The sequence below is a fragment of the Balearica regulorum genome, chromosome 1, assembly GCF_011004875.1.
Source record: "Balearica regulorum gibbericeps isolate bBalReg1 chromosome 1, bBalReg1.pri, whole genome shotgun sequence".
NCBI lineage: Eukaryota > Metazoa > Chordata > Aves > Gruiformes > Gruidae > Balearica > Balearica regulorum.
In genome coordinates, this window is record NC_046184.1 from 106,285,933 (window position 1) to 106,307,848 (window position 21,916).

General features: G+C 37.5%; 1 protein-coding gene across 3 annotated transcripts in view; it reads left to right on the forward strand.

Annotated features, from left to right (window-relative positions):
* ROBO1 (roundabout guidance receptor 1) overlaps positions 1 to 21,916 on the forward strand; it is a 313,399-nt gene that overhangs the window by 234,001 nt on the left and 57,482 nt on the right. For all 3 annotated transcript variants that reach the window (XM_075769520.1, XM_075769537.1, XM_075769530.1), the window contains exons 7-9: positions 15,988 to 16,112; positions 18,042 to 18,213; positions 20,769 to 20,974. In XM_075769520.1, the coding sequence (XP_075625635.1) occupies positions 15,988 to 16,112; positions 18,042 to 18,213; positions 20,769 to 20,974 (503 nt within the window). The remainder of the gene's footprint in view (positions 1 to 15,987; positions 16,113 to 18,041; positions 18,214 to 20,768; positions 20,975 to 21,916) is intronic.

Consider the following 21,916-nt stretch of genomic DNA (forward strand, 5'->3'; position numbering starts at 1 on the left):
TAAATGTGTGTTCTGTTGTTACAAATAGAGTTATTTCTGTTACATCTTTGTAAACGGGGCTGTGTTACAAATCGTGGCCTCAGAAGCTACAGCTGCCACTGTGCAGACTTGTTAAATTCAGCAAAGGACAAAGAGGGAGTTTTGCTTGGTTTGGGGTTTGTCTGAGTTTTGGGGGGTTTTGGGGGGGGGGGTGTTTTGGGACTTTTTTCCCCTCGGTATCTCAGTGATAGACTGTGGTGTTTTCATGCCAGCGTATACTCCAAGAAAGAATATGAGAGTTGTTAATGGTAACCCCCGAAGATGCATGTCTGTGGTAGGAAAGGGGCCATCATCGCCTGTCAAGTGCCTGTACGGTGGAAGTGGCACACAGCAGAAAGGGCTGCAAGCCGTGCTCTTCAGGACACGTCTCAGGCCTCAGGGTTGGTAGCGCTGTGAAGAAGAGGACATATCCTCTTCTATACTCGTCATTTTTCAGGCCTCAAGCACTGCAGTTGACCTGCGTGTGTTCTGCACTATACAGGGTTATCTAGGGTATTAAAAGGTAGAGCGTGCAACAGCGAGGCTAATTGAGATATCTAGGTGTCAGGGATGTGTTGATGAAACATGGCGAATAGCTAACCCGGTGTCTCCGTGGAGACCTGCCCAGGGTCTGGCGGTATCGTTACCTCCAGGTCAGCGCTGACCCTGCTTGATCTGGCAGACGTAGGAGTGCACAGTGCGTGCCCTGCGGTGCTCCCTGCCTCAGGAAAACTGCACAGCGCTGCCCAGGAGCTCGGCGAATGGGCCCTGTCTGCGTGCATGGACTAGGAACTGTCAACTCCACTCAACTATATATAACGCTAACTGTAGAAAATAGAAATACGGATAGGGAATATGAATTCCATTTTAATGTTCTTCCTGCTAATGGCACTACATCACAGATTCTGGTTATTCGAATCGGTATTTTCCTGCATACAGACTCCAAACTCTGGGGATTCTAAGTGTTTCTCCTACATGAAGTACAGATGCCATTTTTATTGCCATTTCAGTCATACTCCTAAACCAAATGTGGAGTTCTGTATTGACATGGAAGTTTGAAACCTTCACTTAGTCTTTTACTATTGCAGCTTAAAAGCATTTCCATCCTTGAAACTGTTTGTCAAGTTATCTTATTTTCTCCTGGGAAGTTAAATAGTTAAGCAAATGTAAGCCTGCTGTTGTTTGCATTTTCCTAAAATTAGAGTGTCTCAGTCCCGTTTTCATTTTGCAGCAATGTGTAGTGTATCTGTAAGACATCTAGAGACGTTGCTAAATACATGTGGAAGCATTTCGTTCAGGAGATGATTAATTATTAAAAAAATATCTCAGTCAATACAAACTGCCAGGAAGCAGCCCAGATGTTTTACCAATACACTGTATGTTACCAAGTAGCCAGTGTGCTCCGGAAAAAGGAAACAGTGGCCAAAAGAGCATCTCTGGAACCAGTGGATTTCTGCCTTGCTCTTGCACTAAGCAAGTTGGATATATTTATGTGTATGTATTTAATATGTATGCAAGGTGCTTTTCATGTTTTCGTGGAGATTTCTATTATGTGATTTGCTTAGTTTTATGCCTTGAAGCAAGACTGTAGAAATAATATTATATACAATTTAATTGAAGCCTGTATTCCTAAGGGACACAAAATTACCAAAAATGCATGCCTCAGAACTTCAGTTCTAGAAGAGAATTAGTTTTACCATTAATGGAAATAGAAGTAGGGCTTCTTCAAAAACCTGCAAATTTCACATTTTATCATAAAAATGCTTTTAAGTAAATCTAACCGAAAGGTTTTACATATTTTCCCCTACTTCCATATTCACTCCCTTTTGCAATACTTAATTAGGCTTTTTTAACACTGATTTTAGAAGTTGTTCATAATTTATGCTGAAACAAGCTTTGCTCTCTGATACAAGTGGAAATTATGGCTCCAGTGGAAGACCTACTAGGCAGTTGGCCAAGAACCGTTACTGCAATGACAGCGTAGTTGGTATTCAGCAGCAGTTGAAAGAGAAATAGATCAAGTAGGTCAGTTGACTTGAGGACTTCACACGAATAATACCAACACCGTGGCTGTTGATACCAGCAGGTTGGTAGTGAACAACAGTGCTCAAACTTTGAGTTCTTCTTAAGTCTTCTTGCTCAAGCAGTGGCTCTGGAGGACCTCGCAATACTTGTTACAGTGCCCTGCCTAACATGCACCTCAGCATGCAGCAGCAGTGACTGAACTGTAAAATGTAAATTTTGCCATTCAAAGGCACTAAATGCATTCAGTGTTATCAGTTTGGCAGGAAAAAAAAAAGAATTCCTATGGAAATTACTCTGGCCAATTCATATTTTACAGTGGTGATCTTTGATATTGAGGTTTTTTAGCTTACGATGTCATTAATTTTAGGGTTAACAGAGCTTGTCTGCAAGGTGAATAGCGAGCAGAACTTTTGATGGGTGACTTCTGGCTGTGATTTTGCTGTACTAGTCAACTGACAAGGAATTTTAATCTGAAAAGGTGGCACATGCTTCAGGTCTGGAATTTCCTCCTCCTTCCACCCCCTCTTTGTACAAAGTAGCTTCAAGGCACACCTTAAAAGACATCTATTTGATAAAGCTTCTGGGTAGGGCTGAGAATACCACCCGGAATGAAAACGAATGGGTTTGGTTCTTTTATCTGTCAGATACCATATAAATGTTTCCACTGTGTCAGGCCACTGGTACACATAAATTGGCTGTAAATGTAATTGCTTTATAGGCATCTGAGCTACCTACGTTAAAATAACAAAGATAAAATTCAGATTTTTATGGGATTACCAAAGTGCTCTTGAGGTATATGGTGGTTGTTATGTGTTGCAGTGAGTGCCTCACAGTATTATGGATGAATTTAACCACATGAATTTTAAAACTAGGATTTGGATTTAAATCTGAACTTGTGTACATGGTCTCTCTTTAAATCAGTATTTCTCCTTTTGAAAGAACTAATTTTAGGCCATATTCTGTCTTCAGTCCTCATGAAAGAGGGAGGGAGAATAGTGATTGTCCTATGAACTTCAGGATTTTTTTAATTAATAAACTTTTGGCAGGATGAATGAGGGAAACCGTCTCTTGTGATTTGTATAGTGTAAAGAGACAGCCCTTTCCCCCTTAATGACTGCTGTAAACTATGACAGCACTTCAGATTTCTATCAAGGATCTGAGGAGTTTGACTGCCACCTATTTCTGGTGAAAGAATGTAAATCTTGAAAGTTTATCAGAAGGAACTGAGGAAACTATCTGAAGAAGAGATTAGTGCCCTGAAGGTGCTTGTTCTACTGGTGCAAGTGATGAACACTAAGATTCCTGAAGCATTTCTAAAATATAGGTATAAGAAATGCAGGTAAATGTTTCAGCAAAATTAAAAAAAAAAAAAGTGTGATTTATAGTTGCTTCAAATCCATGTAACATTTTAATAAATAACTGCTTCTGTGATTTGTAAGTTTTTAAATGGAATTTTATTTTTTTACATAGTCTCACAACAGTGACAGCAATTGCTTACAGGAAAATAACACTTAAAAACTTTTGAGATCCCTTCCTGCAATTTAGTACTTTAAAACAAGGACTTGAGGCAGATGTTTCTGAGCAAGTAGAACAGGAGTCCAAATAATTTGGAGAAAGATTACTACAAAAATAGTTTAAAGCTAGAGGCTTTCTCCTGCTGAAAGGCTTTTCTTTACGGTAAAGTTCTTAAAAATTCTACCTTTTGATTACTTGCTGCAGAGAATTTAAGAAAGTAGATTTGTGCGGCATACTTCAGAACTCAATTAAAAAGTAGCAAAGAAAAACTGAAGACTTTTCTAGTGCCTGCAATATCCTAAATCCCATGACTAGGGAAAAATCAATTGGTTTTGTAACAAGCTTCACTGTTGCAGACTTTATTTTGTGACTGCTGTTCTGAAGATAACATTTCAATAATCTTTGGAATAGACAAAGTGGAATTTTACTACAAGTTGTTGAGTTTGCAAATTTTTTGGTTTATGTATATAATAAAATATAGTGCAAGGTATAATAATTTTCATTGGTTGTTCATTAAACAGTACTTCTGCTATGCTTTCATTCGGAAATAAACTTAAGCTTTATTAAATTACACTAAACATCCATAAAAAGGTAATACTTTATTTTTGCCTTGTTTATTGCCTCTAAGTAATTTTCACAAGGACTATACAGTGATTATAGTGTGCTTCCTTATTTTTGTTAGTTTACATGCATCATTAAAATCAGTCATCTCCGAATTGGTTCTTCAGAAAAAAAGGCTGACTTACTTACAATAACAGTGGATTCAAACCCTATTTTGATAAGCTGTTTTGAGTACCATTTGTTACTATGAATTATGTTTTATTTGAGCACTGAAATATTTTATTTTTAGGTGCTGAATAACACTGAAGAACTGGTAATAAAATATCTTGCAGTCTTTATAAACGAACTAGATCACCTAGCAGGCTCAGTATCAGCATCTTCCAGTGCAAGAAAACAACAGCCTCTTTGGGTTAAACTGCTCACCTTATTTTCTGCATGCTCCTCTTGTACCTGTGACCAGACATTAATTCCCAAAGTTTGGAGTGAATTTTTTTTTCCATTTAAGTATGGAATAGGATGAGAGTGTTGAGAAACAAAAAACCAAAGCTGTCTGGATGGACATCGGGTTGCTTGTCTTGTTCTCATAAATGTCCTATGCTCTCTAAACACAGCATTGAAGACGATTCTGTTCTCTTTGCATCTTTCGGTGGCATAATGAGAGCCCACTTAAGACTTGCTTCTCCTCAAATTAAAGAGGCACTCTGTCTTTTGACAGTTAAGGTAGCACATTCATACTTGGCTCTCAGTACGGAGGAAGAAGTCACCTGAGAGTTCTGCTGTGGTCCAGTCTTCCACCAGCAAGGTCTGATGGCCTTTTCTGTACGTCTCCCTTCCGAGTTCTTGGGTGCTTACATCTTGTCAGATTTTTTTCCTTGAAGAGTGTGGCTAACCTAACTAAAGACTTAACGTCAAAACACGTTTGCTAATATTCCTAGGCCATCATAGATGCGGCAACGCTTTTGTTTCAGACTAACAGCAATTTTAGATAGCATTGTCATCTTTTAGCAGAGGTGAACCACTGCTTCACTGTATGAAAATTAGGCTGAGTGTCTCTGATTTTTTTTTATTTCTGCACATTGTGTTTATTTCCTTAAGCAGCTTGTTCCTTTTTCTATCTCCATCACAGTAAAAATTCCCAGTACCGGATAGCTAATTCCATCTTGTAAAGAATTCTTGTAAGTTGTATTTTTTGCTACCTATAATTAAAATTTGTTAATATGTCACAGTTACCTTCCTGTTAACATTATTAAAAAGTAAGTTCAGGTATTAGTGTCCCATATGTAGACTTTGGTTGTCTCTATGTGAGGGATGTGGTGTGCCCATAAAAAGAAATCCAGATTTCTGTTGAAATAGTATCTGTTTCGGTTAACAGTATTCCTCACTGAGTATTGCATGCCCAAAATAACATTTTTCAATGATCAAAAGTCACTGCACTGTAGAGATTTATTGTCCTTCCATTTTTTAGTGCATGTTTGGTATCTATTGATCATGGGGCTTTGGCCACTTTTCACAAATAGCTTTGACTTATAATAAGAAGGTTGCTATGGATTTCAAGTACTTCTTTTCCAAGAGGAAAACTGTGCTATCATAAACAGCTGGGGAAAAAATCCCACTCTCTTTCCTTTTCAGCTCTACTATCTTTTACTGTAAGTCAAAAAATGCTGTAGGAAGCACCTAAGAATTCTTCAAATAGTATCCAGCTATAATAATCTTTTTGCACTACCGCACAGCTTATTTGAAATTCGTCTATCTTTTTTCACTCTTTTAAAAGGCTTTAGTATAAATATTTGTAGCCACAACTACTTAGGTTGCAGCAGTGCCCCAAATTACCTCATTTCTTTTTAAACACAGGGAAGACAACTCTCCTCTGAAAAGAGAAGCCTGGGAAACAGGACTCCACAGTTCACTGCATGACTCTAGTTTTTAAATAGATGGAATTAGACTTGTCTTAAGTGTGCTCTCTAAATTGTATTTGGTTTATAGGATGGTTTAGGAGGACTTAGAGCAAGGAAGGGGGAGGGGAGACTAGGAGAGGAACTTCTGGAAGACGTTAAATCCTTCTTTCCCTCTCTTTGTCTTCTAATCCCCCATATTTCAGATTTGTCTTGTCACCTCAAGGCAATGACTATAGGATTTATAAACGTTTTAAACTGCATGCTACATGCATTAACCTGAGAAGTGCTACCTTTTAAAACCACACCGCAAAGTCTATTTCCACATTTTTAGTTTTTATCATGGAAATCTTCATTGACTCCTGCAGAAAGAGAGATTATGAACTTTATTTTGTAGCTAGTATCAGCAAAAATCAGCTGCAAATCAAAAAATCTCCTGTGAGTACATTTTACACGCTGTTCTCTTCCCACAAATTTTTGCAGTAGGTTCCTTCCCACACACGCATATGCACACACACACTCATGTAGCCCTTTTCATCTTGATTTTTTAAATGGTTTAAAGGGAAGATTCATTAGCCTGCTGTGAAGCAGACATTAAGATAATATAGTTCCACAACTGAGACACAGCTGATAGGGAGCGAGACTCTACTGCCCAGCCCCATCATTTAGAGTTGAGGAGGGAAACACCTCTCAGCCTAAATTAAATCTCAAAATGGCCAGTAATCCATAAGGTGCCAAAATACCATTTGATAGCTCTTGAAAACAGAATAGCAGCTAAGCAGGAGGTTTGGTTAATGCACAGGTCTTGTGCTGTTTATCAGCAGAGGGTGGAGTTTAAGCCATCAAAGAGAGCAGAGGAGCTTAGTGACGGTGTAATGCCAATAATGAAACCAACAAACTCGTTGCCTGTTGCTCCCACCGCAGAGCTGAGAACAGATACCCTCCTGCTCTGCTGCAGGAGGGAGAATCGTTGATTTTGAATCCATGGCACTTTAAGTTGATCTCTGAAATTGTATCTGGAGTTGATGATGTTGAACTGCCATGCTGCATGTGTTGTGACGTACATGTTTAGGTACATGTTCGAAAGTCATACCCTTGCCTGTGTTGTCCCCCTGGTATGTGTACCAGCTCTAAATGCAATTATATTTTCAAGGCTTTATTTGTACTGTCAGCACCAAGGAGCAATACTTGCCTTTTTTCGTCGTCAGACTCAGACCGCTTTCTCCTAGAGCACGTTAGCTCTCCTGGGTACACACGGGCACCTGCCCTTTTTCTCTGAGTACCAAGTCAAGAGGTGTATAAGCTACATCCAGCCTGCCAGGCATGCACCCTGTGCTGAAAATGAGAGCATATATTCTGCCCTGTGTGGCCAAAGTGTCCTGGCGATGTGGCTACCAGGTTTGCAGACTGCAGCTGTCTCGTAGCCGCTGGCTCAGGGTGCAGCCGGGTAAGTGCACAGTGAGAAGTGCCGGCACCCTCAGAGGGGCACTTTTGTGTAGGGCACAGACTCTAGCCCGCCTGTTTCTAACTTACTGCCCAGCACATGAGGAGCCTGCACTAACAGATGGGTCAGCGTGGGTCAATTGTAAACAAAAAATAGATTAATACAAATAAAAACTCTTTGGGAAGTATGTTGAGGAACACGGCAGCTAGTTGATGCTGAGATTTTTCCCTTATAAGCTTTTCTGTGCATGAATCCAAAACATTGTTACAGGTTTCTACATTTCCACTATTTCTAAAGGTGATCTTACTATCAGAACTATTTTTCTTAACACTCAGTCAACTGCTTGCTTTCTTAATTTCATACTCTTTCTTACAGTACCGTTACAGAAAACCATTAATCTGTTTCTTTTCCAATCAGTTAGACTTCTGTCTTCTTGCCTTTGGTAACTTCGAAGTTACCGTAGTCACTTGTTCCTTTAAACTTAAGAAGTGCTTATCTGACACATCTGCAGCAATCCAAAACAGAATTTTTCTAGTCAACCTAAATGTAATAAACCATGATCACTGCCTTGCTGGGGTTTTGGAATTACAAGTCATCACTTTTGATTTGAAACATCAAAAATCTCATGTAAGCATTTTGACTCAACTATATGGCTGTGGCATGCTTGGCGTCAGACTGTTAGACCTTTCCTCAGAAGTTTGTACTGTACTGAATCACTCTTCATGCTCTGGGACTGCGTACCGTGAAAGCATTCATGGTGACTAAGGGTTCTCAGTCTGGTCTTACATGAATGTCAATTTTAGAAGAAAATCTGGGAAAATATGAATTTTATATATATATCTATCTAGACCTCAAGAAGTGGCAGCTGAAAATAGAGAAACCAATGAGGATGAAAAGCGATATACCCCAATTCTTTTGTAATGTACCTGGTGTTATTTTCCCATATTTTTCACAGGGTGAAGCCAGGAGACAGCTGAATGGCAGCATTTATATTTTTTCAGAACAAGAGATTTTGGCCTTTGTTTATTTCTGTGTAGAAAGTGATACTTTCCACAAATGACTGCAGAGAGATGTGCATATCAAGGATATTGGGTGTTTCAGATTGCTTTGATAAGAACAAATAGCCTACAAATCACTAGATAGGAAATGAAACATGGCATATTGTCTTAAACTATCTCCCTTAATAATAATTTTTGCAAAACACCAACATAAATTTCTGGTGGTCATGTTGCAGAAAGGCATTCAATGACCCTTGTTCAGATACTTGAGAGTAAAAAAGTAGTTAATTAGATTTCAGAGTTTAGCAGGCTTAGCAACGAAACGTAGTTATGAACAGAAGAGGTTGGCCGCTTTTCATCCGAGGTTTTGTTTGGAATTAGGGAAGGAATTGGAAAATAAAATGGTTCAGAATTTCTTTATTTTTTTTTTTAAGGAGTGAGCAGTCAGAGCTTGACCAGTTTGCTAAACGTATTCAGACTCTCACATTTCCTCTGCATGTAACTCTAGTGCCCAAATTTTCTGTACCCACGCATTTCAGACAAAGATTATAGACAGTGGGTTTCTCACCCACGCATTCATTACAGAGATTATAAACAGCTGAGTTTCAGCCATTCTGTAGAACCGCAATGCTCCGTCACAGATAATGCAGCGCTCTCTATAGTATCTCTGTTGGTAGCTCTGGAGTTTCTCCTCTCGCACTGTCTGGTCTGTGCCTGGCCAACCACATCAGAAACGCCTGCTCCCAAAGTCCGCTGTCTCTTCTAGCACATAGGCTCATACTCGCATCCCATTTGTTTCTACAGGCACATGCAACCTCTGATATTTTTCACTTGAGCTGGGATTAATGGATCACAAAATTAATTGGAAGCAATCTAAATCTCATTGTGACTGCCATTTCCTAGATCAATCATACGGCAAAGGATTTATACAGAAGCTGAAGACTGTATATGAGCTTGATTGTTGTATGTAATTATTCACCTGAAGATTGGGATAGTTTCATTTCTCTGGTGTAGAATTATAGTTTCTTGCTTCCTTTATAATAGCCTCTATATGGTATAAGGGTGTCAAGCAGTTATTGAAGACATGGAGATTTTTATTTAAATAATCAAAAATGAAACACATTGAACTTAAATCAAAAGTATTCAGCTTGTGTCAGCTGAATAACAAGATATCTTCTGAGCACCTGGAAGGTATTCATAAATAATAATAGTTAGAACAATAACTAATGAGTATTTAATATGCAGAACAAAATACTGTTTAGTAATTAAGTACCACTTTGAATCTCAGGATCTCAAAAGCACCTTATTAGTATAAATGAATGAAAATTTCTACAATTTTTACTCTTTTTGAGATAAATAATTACTACCACAGCTTTCAAGAATGGCATACTTGACGCTTATAGCTTGTCCAATATCAGACTAAGAAATAGACACAGCTCTGTAATATTTAATTGCAAATATGAGGAAACCAGTGAGTTACAGAGAAACACTAGATCAGCATTTGCATTCGCCTTTGTGAGAAGAATTACCAAATGCGTTATTTAGAGATCTAGGCATTACATACAGTGTGCGGAGGTCTCATATGTACATGATGTCCTGTGAGGAAGGGCTGAGAGAATGGTGTTTGCTCAGCTTGGAGGAGAGATGGAGGAGATTGGGGTGGGGGGACATTACAGCCGCCCCCAGTACCTGCAGAGAGGTTGTCGGTAAGACGGAGCTAGGCTCTTCGCAGCGGTGCACGGTGGGAGGACAAGAGACAATGGATGTAAATTGAAACAAGGGAGATCGAGGCTGGCTGTAAGGACAAATTTCTGCACTGCGTGGACAGGCAAGCAGTGGAGCAGGTTGCCCAGGGAGGCTGTGCTTTCTCAGTCCTTGGGACCCGAATGGATCAAGCCCTGTGCAACCTGGTCTCACCCCCATAGCTGACCCCACTTGAGCAAGAGGTTGGACTAGAGACCTCTTGGTTACTTCCAGCCTGATTATCCTGTGACCCTACAATACTACATCTGTCAAATACAATAGTTGCTCCATTAACATCTGGCAGCTATACTAGTCTGTAGTTTGAGTCCTAAAACTGCAAATTCCTACTCCTGCGAGTGTATTTAATGATACCAATAGTCCCAGTGAGGTTGATAGGATTGCTGGCAAGAATAAGGCATTAAACGATCACGTCACTAGTCTGGAAACTGCTTTTCTTTTGTTTTTTGTTCAGCGATTGGAAATATCTTCCCTGAAAAACCTCATGCGTCAAGGAAATTATTTGAAAGGCAAAAAATATTATTCCTTTGGTATTTGTGGTTTTGCATGCTACCTTCCTGTCTTTACAAACAGGTTATTCCCCCTAATTGCCATGTGAAAAGCCACGATTAGCACAGGGAAAATTAATTTATTTATAATTGAAAATGCTGTCAAGTAAAATGTGCCATAATAGAGGAAAAACTACTTACTTCTCAGTTTTAATAACCTTAGATATCAATAATATGTAAATCAAACTAAGAAAGTGGTCTTTGTTGTAGTTGTTACTATTATTGTTGTTCTTTTAAACCACATGATGTCCCTCTGACAGAACTGTTTAAATTTTTCTATGAAATTTCGCCCTTTGCCCTTGCCGCAGATTTGCAACCAATGCGATGCCCTGTTTCTGCAGGGATTTATTTTCATATATCTGTATCCCCTCTGTTTTTACAGGTGGGCAAAAAAATACATTTGCTTGACAGGGTTATTTTTGACCTACAATAACAGAACCGTCTGGTAAAAAGAAAAGTGGAAATTCAGCACTTCTTACAAGTTAATTTAATTTGTAGGAATGTAATTGAGCAACCAAGACAGATATCTATCTGTTAGAAATTTTCAAGTGAGCTTTCAGTAGAGGGCTTAGGCAGCTTTGCGTTGCTACCAAGAAGGTTGAACTTTTCTCTTTTTGGCACTACTCAAGTAATGGAAAATGGGTAATTTATAGTTATTTCCTCTGTTCAAGAATTGCATCCCATTAAGTCTCTTATCAGCCTATTTCATGTAGAATGTGAGATGTGTTTTATGGAGAAGCATTTCTAATTCCAGAGTAGGTCAGACTGTAATTGCAAGTTTAGTAGAGAGCTTTTCAGTTAAAAAGTAGTGGTTACTGGGTAATGTACTTAAACATGATCAAGAGTAGCTAGGAGCTGAGTCTTGGGGATAAGCATATTTCTCTCAGGAATTCTTGTGTATTATTTCTTCGCCACTCCTCTTACCAATCATAGACTTGCCAGGATAATCTCAGCAGAATGATACACGCTGATTTTCTCTTTGAGAAATACTGAACCCGCAAACATAAAGACGACTAAAGTACATTCAGAATACTTCCTTAAAATTGAAAATCAAAGCTTTGAAAAATGGTAATCTCAACTTCCTATGTTTGGGATTATTTCCTAAAAAAATGTCTCTAGTAACATAAAAACCAAATTTTCTGTATGATCTGGTTTTGGCGCATTCAGTTGCAGTTTCTTGGCTTCAACGTGATCCAAATTCCAATATTATATCTGATTCTCCTTCGGCTTCATTTTCATTATACACCTGGAGTCCTCTGTATTTATTTGAACAGTAAGCCAGTATTCCTCATGCCTAATGAATTTTGGCAGAGTGGGTATTATTAGTTTCCTCCATGGGTGTTATCAGAGGATGGTGTATTGCAGGTGCTTACCTACTCTATATGAAAGTGTACCCCACTGAACAGTAGTTGGTTTACTCTCAACATCAAGCGATAAGACCAAAGTGTTGCAGGGCTTGGTATTTGTAACATGCATTTAAAAAATCAGGTATTTTTTTACTTTTACTGTAATTATACTGCCCATCCTTTTTTGATTCACTTTTTTGCCAGCATCTGTGTGTATTTTAGAAATGTATTATTTTTACATTTTTATTTTCAATCTGTTCTTTCAATTACTGAGATAGGTGGTTGGAACGCTTTTTAACATGCCTTTCTTCCATAAGCGAAATTAGCCTGCCAGGATCTGTGCCATTTCAAAGTTTATGAAAATTTTCAACTATAGTTGAAAGATAATTTAATATTAGATAATTTACCACTAGGAAATTCTGTTGAGAAATATAATGTTTTGCAATAAATCTGTTTTTTAATAAAGTGAAATAGAGGTTTGGGGTGGGAGGGAAGAAAATGGTTAAGAATCTTTTAAAACTATTTTTATTGTGGTTTAGTTTGCATTTACAGTTTAATACTGAGCATTATGACCTCGATACAGCAATTTTATACTGAAAAGATTGGTGTGTGGGCTACATGCCTCAGCGTATTAATAATTTTTTAATAAACTTCCTTTGTAATAGGTATTAGCCTCAGAAAAGTTTTTTTTTCCATTTGTAGATACTTGGATGCTTTAGAAAGGGTGTAAATGTCACTGTTCCATTTCAGCAATTTTGGAGATTGACTGGAGATTTCAAGTTCATTTTACCATGGAAAGCTCTTGATGCAGAGAAATAATGCTGCTATGAAAAAAGAAATTTTACTCAAGGTTACGTAACAGTTCATTGGAAAGGCTTGGAGTAGAACCCAGGGTCCCTGACCATTATTTTAGTCTGCTACCCGTTTTCCTCTACAGCCTGCTTTCAGTATTTGATAGAGTCTTCTGCTTAAAAATCAAATTAAAATATGTGGTTCAACATTTTTAACCTATTTTTCATATATCAGAATATATGTGTGCTTTCTAAGGTCCTTACCAAGGGTCCTTTTTATTTTATTTTATTTTTAATTTTGCTTTATTCTTTGCTTTGTTTCATATCTGTTCAATTTTATTTATTCCATGTTTTCTTTTTGTTTTGTTTTTGTTTTTAGTTGTGTCTGGTAAGTTGAAATTTTATTGGCCATCTTCTAATCATCGTATCACTGTGACGGGAACTTCTCCTCCCCTTCCCATCCATCCCCTTCCATGTCCTTCAACCAGTCAGCTCCCATCTTTTCCTTGTTATTGACAAGACACATCGCACAGAATAAATTCTGCATGAAGTATGGGTAACTTAATGGCAAAGAGAAAGGTAATGGGTTGCTAACTTTCTGTCTGTTTTTACATGATGTAACAAGTCGAATCCTAATGTCTTTTTCTTCAGTGACTGTACTAGTTGAACTTCAAAGTGCTCTATAAAAAATATTTTTGTTTTAAAGGTCTCAAGGATAGAAGTTTTTCTTTCCTTAAGTGGATTATTATTTCAGCATCTTTTAGAGTATATTCATCACATACCACATGTATGTGATCTAAGGTGTGAAAGCAAACTGAAGTTAAAAAAAAAAAGATGGTGAAAATGCTTCCAATACACGGACTTTAATAGCCAAGTTCACTTGACCCTGTTTTAATTCTTCTGACATTGAATCTGATAGAATTTCTATTATTTACCTTAATGACAATAGATTTAGAATAATACACATATGCATAATACACCTCTGTATTTAGAATAGTATACAAAATACATATTTAGAATAATATCTAGAGAAACATATACCTATTTACATTTTATAAATTCTGCCATGGTTACCTGAAAGACTGAATTTCCCCTCATTTTTTGTGTTCAGTAGTCCCTGAACAGTCTAGTACCTTCAGGTACTAGAATCACAAGCATTTAGCTATTTCTCCATTTTAATCTCTTTATAGCTGTACTCATTCTCACGTTCAATGAAACCTGAAACCTTACAAATCCTATGCCCTACCATGGGATTTAGAAACCCTCAGTTCCATTTTGTGTGGCATTGTGTCACAGACTAGGACAGAACCAGGCAAGGTCTAGATTTAACTATATGCTAAATTTATTCTTGTTATTGGAATCCAACAGCATAACAAACGTGCTTCTCCCTCATCTCCATTTTCCCCATCATACCTCACAACCCTGTGGCAAACCCCCAGCGGTTTCACCTTCCATTCCAAATTAAACATGCTGTCATGTCAAAGTCTTCCCACATCTTCTTCCAAGGCATTGGTTGAACGTTTCGGAGCTAAATGTTTTGAAGTCTGCTAATTACTGTAGGTCAATCTCACCTTCACTTTGGGTAGTTTCCTATGTAAGGAAATTCTAGGAAAGGTAGCATTTGCATCCAAATGTAAATAATAGTATGTTGTGCTTTAAAAATTCCTCCCAAAGAGGAGGGTCGTAGGAAGAGTATATTCTAATATGAACTCAATAGGGAGCCAAAATAAAACGCATGAGGAACGGATAACCGAAAGTATTGGCCCACAGGAACACTGAAAGCCATTTTCTGAAAAAGGACTTTGAGTGTTACTGAAGTCATTCTAGAGAAAGTCACACTTACTTGATGTTTATAAAACACATTGAGTGATACCTTTAAATTATATGATTCACACTCTATTTTAAAGGAAAATCTTGTAAATAGATGTTTGAAAGGAAAAAAACCCACAACAAAACCACCAAAAACATTTCAGTTATTAAAGTCAGATTCAAAACATGCCCTTTATTCTCAACCCAAAGAAGAGAGAGAGCATAATTAGTTTTGGACAGATGATCAGAAGGAATTGGAAATTAGTAAGTAAATGGACTTTCATTTAATGCACATTTTTCAAGAAGTGAGAGTTAACAGCCTATAAAACAAGCTAGATTTTTTTTTTTCGGTGCTAGCCCCATCAAAATATCTAATGCTGTCATCTATGCTGACTTTTTTTTAATGTGACTGACATGATTTTTTGACATTCTATTTACTACTGGATGAAGGGGTTGTTGAAGTCTGCATAAATCAAACAGTTTGGACAATGTTGGCAGTATTTATAATGTTAGGCTGAGCAGATGTTTCAAATTTGCCTTCATTTGCATATATATTTTGTTTGAACATGCCCTTGCCTATGTAAATGAGGAAGACATTTAGCTCTGCTGTTCCTTTAAATCCACTCCTCTTCAGTAATTGGACTGAGTATTTTTAATGGTTATAATTTGTTCAAAAATATTTCTGAGGCTTTTGACTTTAAAATTTTTTGAGACCTCGTGGACATCAAAAGTCTCTTATCTAAGCAACTAAGGGCTTTTTCCCTCCTCAGCTTTCCTAAATCAAAGATAATGCCTTTTGTGCATGTAAGTCTGAATTCCTAGTTACTCGACAGTTTTTACTGCGGCCCTTGACAAAGCGTGGCCTGTGGGCCACCTGTCCCTCAAAGGTTTCTCCTTTCTGACGTGTAGCCGTACTCCTCCTTTTAAAAACGAAATTGGAACAAATTTGTTCGTATTGGTGACTGTTGCTCTACAAGTTGTCTCATTAACTGCGTGGGACTTAATTCCTCGTATAAGTGGTCAGTAATAAAAGCATGTGATGCACAGTCGGAGTTTTAATTGGGAGGTCCAGCAACAGAAAAGATGATCTGAGTGATGCCGAAGCTGTGGCTGTTAGAGACTGACGTGTCTTTGCACTAACTCTCCTTATTAAAGAAACTTAACTATTCTGTGTTATGCCATTTAAAGTCAGTAGGCAAATTGTGCTTTCAAATAGGCTAACTTTGGTCTTCTGATAGTAGTGTGATTTTTTTTTTTTTTTTTGGTATTTTCCTTTCAGAGCCTCCACAGTTTGTTGTAAAGCCTCGAGATCAGGTAGCTGCACTGGGGAGAACGGTGACTTTCCAGTGTGAAGCAACTGGAAACCCCCAGCCAGCCATCTTTTGGCGGAGAGAGGGAAGTCAGGTAAACCAGCTTTTCTGTCCCTTCTTCCTGGCAGTTTCTTGAAGAGATGATATCACATGAGAGAAAAATATTGTAATTATTGTTTTAAAGATGTGGAAAATAGGTCTAGAGCTTGGAGATGCTGGATGTTTCTTCTCTACTTCTAAGTCACATGCATGCTAGGTGATGTCAGCCTTACTAGACAGGATATCTGTGTTTTGCTCAATCTCCCGTTTTCTCCATGAATGTAAAAATAAATCTATGAAACAACCAGAAACATTCCGTGTTTCACTACTATGAAAATCTTTTTCCACCTACCAGGGAGAACTTTTAAGAGATGAAGAGATGACTTAATGCTGAAGTTTGTCTGACCTCCCAAACACTCCCAAATGCTCGGAAAGTTTGGTTCTGGGTTTATGGTGCAGCTATTAGTTTGCCACGTGTTTGTGTGTGTCTGGCAAACTGAACCATTTGCTGTATTGATCTGCATCACTGCGTGGGTAGGACTCTAGTCTGGGGCTGAGGAGATCTGCTTTCCCCCGCAGTCAGCTGGCAGACAGGTCATACCTGAATAGGTCACCTTTTTCTCCCAGCTTCCTCATTTAAATGGGAGGGGAAAATATTTTCAGCTTCTTTGTAAAGGAAAGCCAGTGGGTGAAACACAATATAGCACTGCAAGAGAATCACAGTTTTCTTTCAGAGTCATCTTTTGAAGGAGGGACGTGACACAGAGTATTCTTTATTGGAAGGAAAGAAGGAATGCGGGATTCTGGTTTTCCTGTGAATATAAGGAATGAATGGTGCAACAGCATATGACAGGGTTCTTTGTGTTAAAAAACAATAGGCCAGAGAAATTGAGAACGCTTAGAGATTGGCTTCTTTACTCCATTCGCAACATTTCTGTATAGTACCTAAGTACAACTAGACTGCTAACCAAATTTAGATGATAATCTTCAATGGTATAAGTATGCCAGTATATTATGTTTGTATTCTTGTATGACCTGGACCTTTTTTTTTTTTTTTGCCAAATGTTGTCTAGTACATAATATTTCTGGTGCATTTTTGTCTCTGCTGAGTGGTGACCACTTGTGATGATGGAGGGAACTGGAGGAGGAGATCAATGAATAGGGTTTGCTAATACTGAAATAGAGGATGTTGTGTCCCATTCCTTTGGATGATTTTTGGAAATGCAAAAAAGTAGTTAAGCAAGACAGAGAGATAAAAAATAGCCTCTGTGACCTTAAAGTATTCTCATTCACAAGTTGTTCAGCCAGAGGTAGAAATTCAGAATCAGTATTTAGTGTAAAGGACTTGTACTATTTTGATTGCAGTTCTGATTTTTGACCACTGTTGGTAAATACTATGTATTTCATACCAAAACTCTCTAAGTAGAAACTGGCATAGGATTTAATTCTATATTATAAGATTCATTATAGGACACAAACACTATGATTAGAAAGACCTAAACAGCATCTCTTTTTAAAAAACCGCTCCATTCTTGGAAGGCAAAAGTTAAAATACAAATAAGTAAACCAACATCTGCATTTAAATGAAATAAATAGAATGCCCTGGAGTAAATTCTAAAAAAAGGACGTTAAAGCAAATTAGCTTCACCACAGTTGCTTGCACCATTATGGTATCTGCACATATCACATCTTTGCTAGTGCCTGTTAAACTTTGTGTAAAGCCCAGCTTTGACCATAGAGGGTGTTAGAGCAATCCCAAAATAATTACACAATTATATGTGCATATCTGCACCTATTTTATCACAAAAACCCCTATGAAATCTATTGGCATTGTAGTATAGACATGCTTACAATATGTAGAGCAGAAAGTTTTATGTATAATGTGAAAAGATGAATTTGTTTAGATATATGAAAGTTAGTATTATTGATGTTTGAATTTATTTAACCCTTTTTTTCCCCACTTTCTTTCCTATACATCTTGTAGAATCTACTTTTCTCATACCAGCCCCCTCAGTCATCCAGCCGATTTTCAGTTTCCCAGACAGGAGACCTCACTATCACCAATGTCCAGAGATCTGATGTTGGGTACTATATCTGCCAGACTTTAAATGTTGCAGGAAGTATCATAACAAAAGCCTACTTGGAAGTTACTGATGGTAATGAGACCTTTATTTTATCATTTCCAAGTTTTTATTTGTATTTGAAGACAGCAGTGGGATGATGTGACACTACTTTGAAATTTGGGTTGCATTAGATGTGGATTGCACTTGTCTTTGAACATAAAAATCCTGTTTTGGCCATCTCTGTCAGGGGCTTAAAATTTTGGATATTGTGTAACACTATATTTCCATTTTGTATTTATTAAGTATAATTTAGCTTATGGATTTTTGTCAGATCTGTTAATTTATCTGGCTCTTTTTAGCTTCCCCTACTAGATTTAGTTTACTTTCAGGTTGCTTGCTGCCTAGCTCTTTATCCTTATTATTATGTGTCCATTTGCTTAGCATCTCCATTTACCGGTTTTGTCCCCTTTTTTTAATATTGCAGTATAGCAAGGAAAAAACCTCAACCTGTATGGAAGTCAGTAGAATAACATACAAATTAATATAATTATACATTCCTTTTTAGGAGCAGTTAAAAAATTAAGATGTAAAAGCTACAGGGAGTATGACTGCAAGGAGTAATGTATGCTGATGGGAGGCGAATTTGCCAATTATCAGAAATACTTCATATTTTTAATAGCAAAGATACACAGAAAAAATAATAATCTTAGCACTTATGGACAAAGAGGATAAGGGCAGTCTATGGAGAGACTTTGAAGGGAGGGAAGCTGTTGTCTGAGAAGAGTTTCCATAAACTAGGCCTTTGCCCTATAGAAAACACAGAAATAATGCAGTACTAGAAACATGCAGTGAACCTGGAAAATAAAATTGTTTATTTATACCCACCGGACTGAGATTGTTTGGAGGAATAGGACTGCATCCTCTCACAGGTGGTAAGCCACATTTCTTAATCCACTTTTATCCATTTTTCACTGGGGAGAAGGCCATGGGAAGGTGAGAAATAAATTTTTAAAAGTAAAATAAGAAAATTAAAAAGTTTTCCTGTTAATGACCTATGCTATCTGAACTTGGAAAACATCAAATTAATTTAAATATATTTCCTTTATTATGACTGTATGCTCTGGATTGATCTGATGGGTAGTTGTTTTCTATAATGTCTTGGGACAATATTTTTTTGGTTCTTTTATAAAAGTAAAGGCAGGCAGGATACGTGGAATGATACCCTGGTATTCCTACCCGTAATAGAAGTTGCCATCAACTTCAGTGCCACTTCAATTAGCCATGGATTTCAGTGGCATTAGATTTCTTGTGTAGAGATCGGTCATCTTCTTACCATTGACAACTGCAAAGCTCTTTACAAACTTGTCAAAGTCAAATGCAAACTAAAAGTGAGCTTATTTTGACCGTCTCTGCAGAAGAAGATACTAAGAGCCTCACAGTGCATTGCAGTGCATTGCAACAGGTTGGGACAAGAAGTAAAGGATAAATTATGCAGTTGGAAACAGAGAGTGTCATTTGAACATGCAAATGAAATTACAGGAGTTGGAATTTAGCCCAAAAAAGCAGTACTAACACCCTGTCTGTTGTTACGAAAAGTAATTTAGAAATTTCTAACGTTCACAAATTATCAGAACTTCAGGTTTATACTTCAGCTACCAAACCTGTTTTTAAGTTGCGTGAGCTCCCATGACACTGCTGAACAGATTTATGTCATTTAAAGTTGGGGTTATTTTCAGATCATCAGTCCATTTCATGTTGGATGGTACAGGTAGAGGAGGTCACTGAAACACAGTAAGATACCTTTACCTCTTTTTTTCATTATCCACTGGATAATGAAGAAAAAAACCCAAACCCTCATGTAGACAATCATTCTTTTTTCTGTGAATACTGAGACTGCTTTATACCTTTCTGTGCACAGTTACTGAATTACCCATGAATAACATTTAATTATCATTGTCTGAAAGATGCATTAAATTTGATGCAAACACACTGTGGGATTCTCTTTGTGACTTTGAAGTCATATTGACAGATTAAGTCATCATAGGACTAAAAGTTAGAAACTACTGGAAAGATATTTCTTCGTTGAAAATTTTTAATATGGTCCTATTGATTAGCTTTGTGTTTGTTTTACCCTACTGCTAGACATCTCCCAATTAGGAGATAGCACCAAGATAAGTTGATGCTACCAAGTAAAATGTTTTAAAGAAGTACATATTTGCCAGGTTATCCCCTGCCTGCCCACCTCCTTTTTCTCTGTCTTTGAATGCTGAAAGTATGAATTCTGTTATATGGGCCTGCAACGTGATAGAAGATAAACAAGGTGAAATCTGTGCCTTGATGAAGAATTTGGGAAGTCCCTTCTCATTCCATTATCACTTTATAAAGACATTGGGAATAGAGAATGCCTAGCAGATACCACTATGTAATATGTAATGCTTCTTTAATTTCTGAAAATACTGTGTCATGTATCATTTTAAAATTCTGTAGTTGTGCATCATTATAATGTACCCTACCCTGAATAATGCATTTTAATTACTTGTTTAATTATCTTTAGTTTGTTTCAAAGCCTCAAGCAACTGCTGTTGCTTAGATGATTAGAAAATTGCTTCCAGTTGCAGAAATCTCTTTCCTGTTGTTTCTTCGGGCAGTGATTGCAGACCGGCCTCCCCCTGTCATTCGACAGGGTCCTGTGAATCAGACTGTGGCTGTAGATGGTACTTTGGTACTGAACTGCGTGGCCACAGGCACTTTAATGCCCACTATCCTCTGGAAAAAGGATGGGATCCTCATTTCTACCCAGGACTCTCGCATCAAGCAGTTGGAGACAGGAGCGTTGCAGATCCGATATGCCAAGGTAGCTTGAACTGGCAAACAGGTTTTCTTTTTGTTTGACTTTGTTTTTTCACCTCCGGGCACCTTTCATGTAGTAAATCTTATATTTAGAATTAATGAAATGTTAAATAAATATATTAAAATATTTGATAATTCATGCTTTCAGATAATTCATTCTTTTCGCTTAACACCTTATTCTGCCTAGGGCACATTATTTCAGATTTCATAAGGAAAAATGCTTTTAAGAGGTATTAATTAAGGGACTTAAAACATGAAGGGGAAAGCAAAACTTGTATTTCAGTAAGAGAGATCCTTTAAATTATTTGGGCTTTAGCACTAATAGATTAAAATATTCTAATTATTTCAAATGTTTATAAATAAAACCTTTGTTTAGCATACTGCAGTAATAGAGCCACGTACACAACTTTTTCAAAACAATTTTTAAAGTTTAACCATATTCACTCGACAGTGTAAACATAGCTTAAAAATGGTTAATCACCTGTCAAATACCTGGCTTCCTTAGGGAATTATAGCAAATACCTGGTCAGTATTGCTGGTCATGCCTCATGTGCTGTAAAATGTTTTAAAATGTTAAGTTTTAGCATACTGGCTATTCTCTGCTAACTTTTCTGTGGTTTAAAATGTGGTATTTTTTAAAAAAAATAGGCTTGAATACATTACTATGTTCCCTAGAGTTGCCCTGTTACCAATTACAAGTTACTCTGCTTAGAGTTTGAACCTCTGATTTTTGAGCACTTCCATTCAGCTCATCTGCTGAGGCTGGGACCGTAGGAGGATACCGTTTCTTTTTTTGGGGGGAAAAAAACTCTTTTGAAATGTGATTAAGTCACATATGGACAAATAATCCAACATTCAGAACAGGATGAGAATAGCATATGGAGATTCCTTTTTGGGTCTGCTGTTGAGTGAAATTTATACTAACACAGCGAACCCCATATGTACA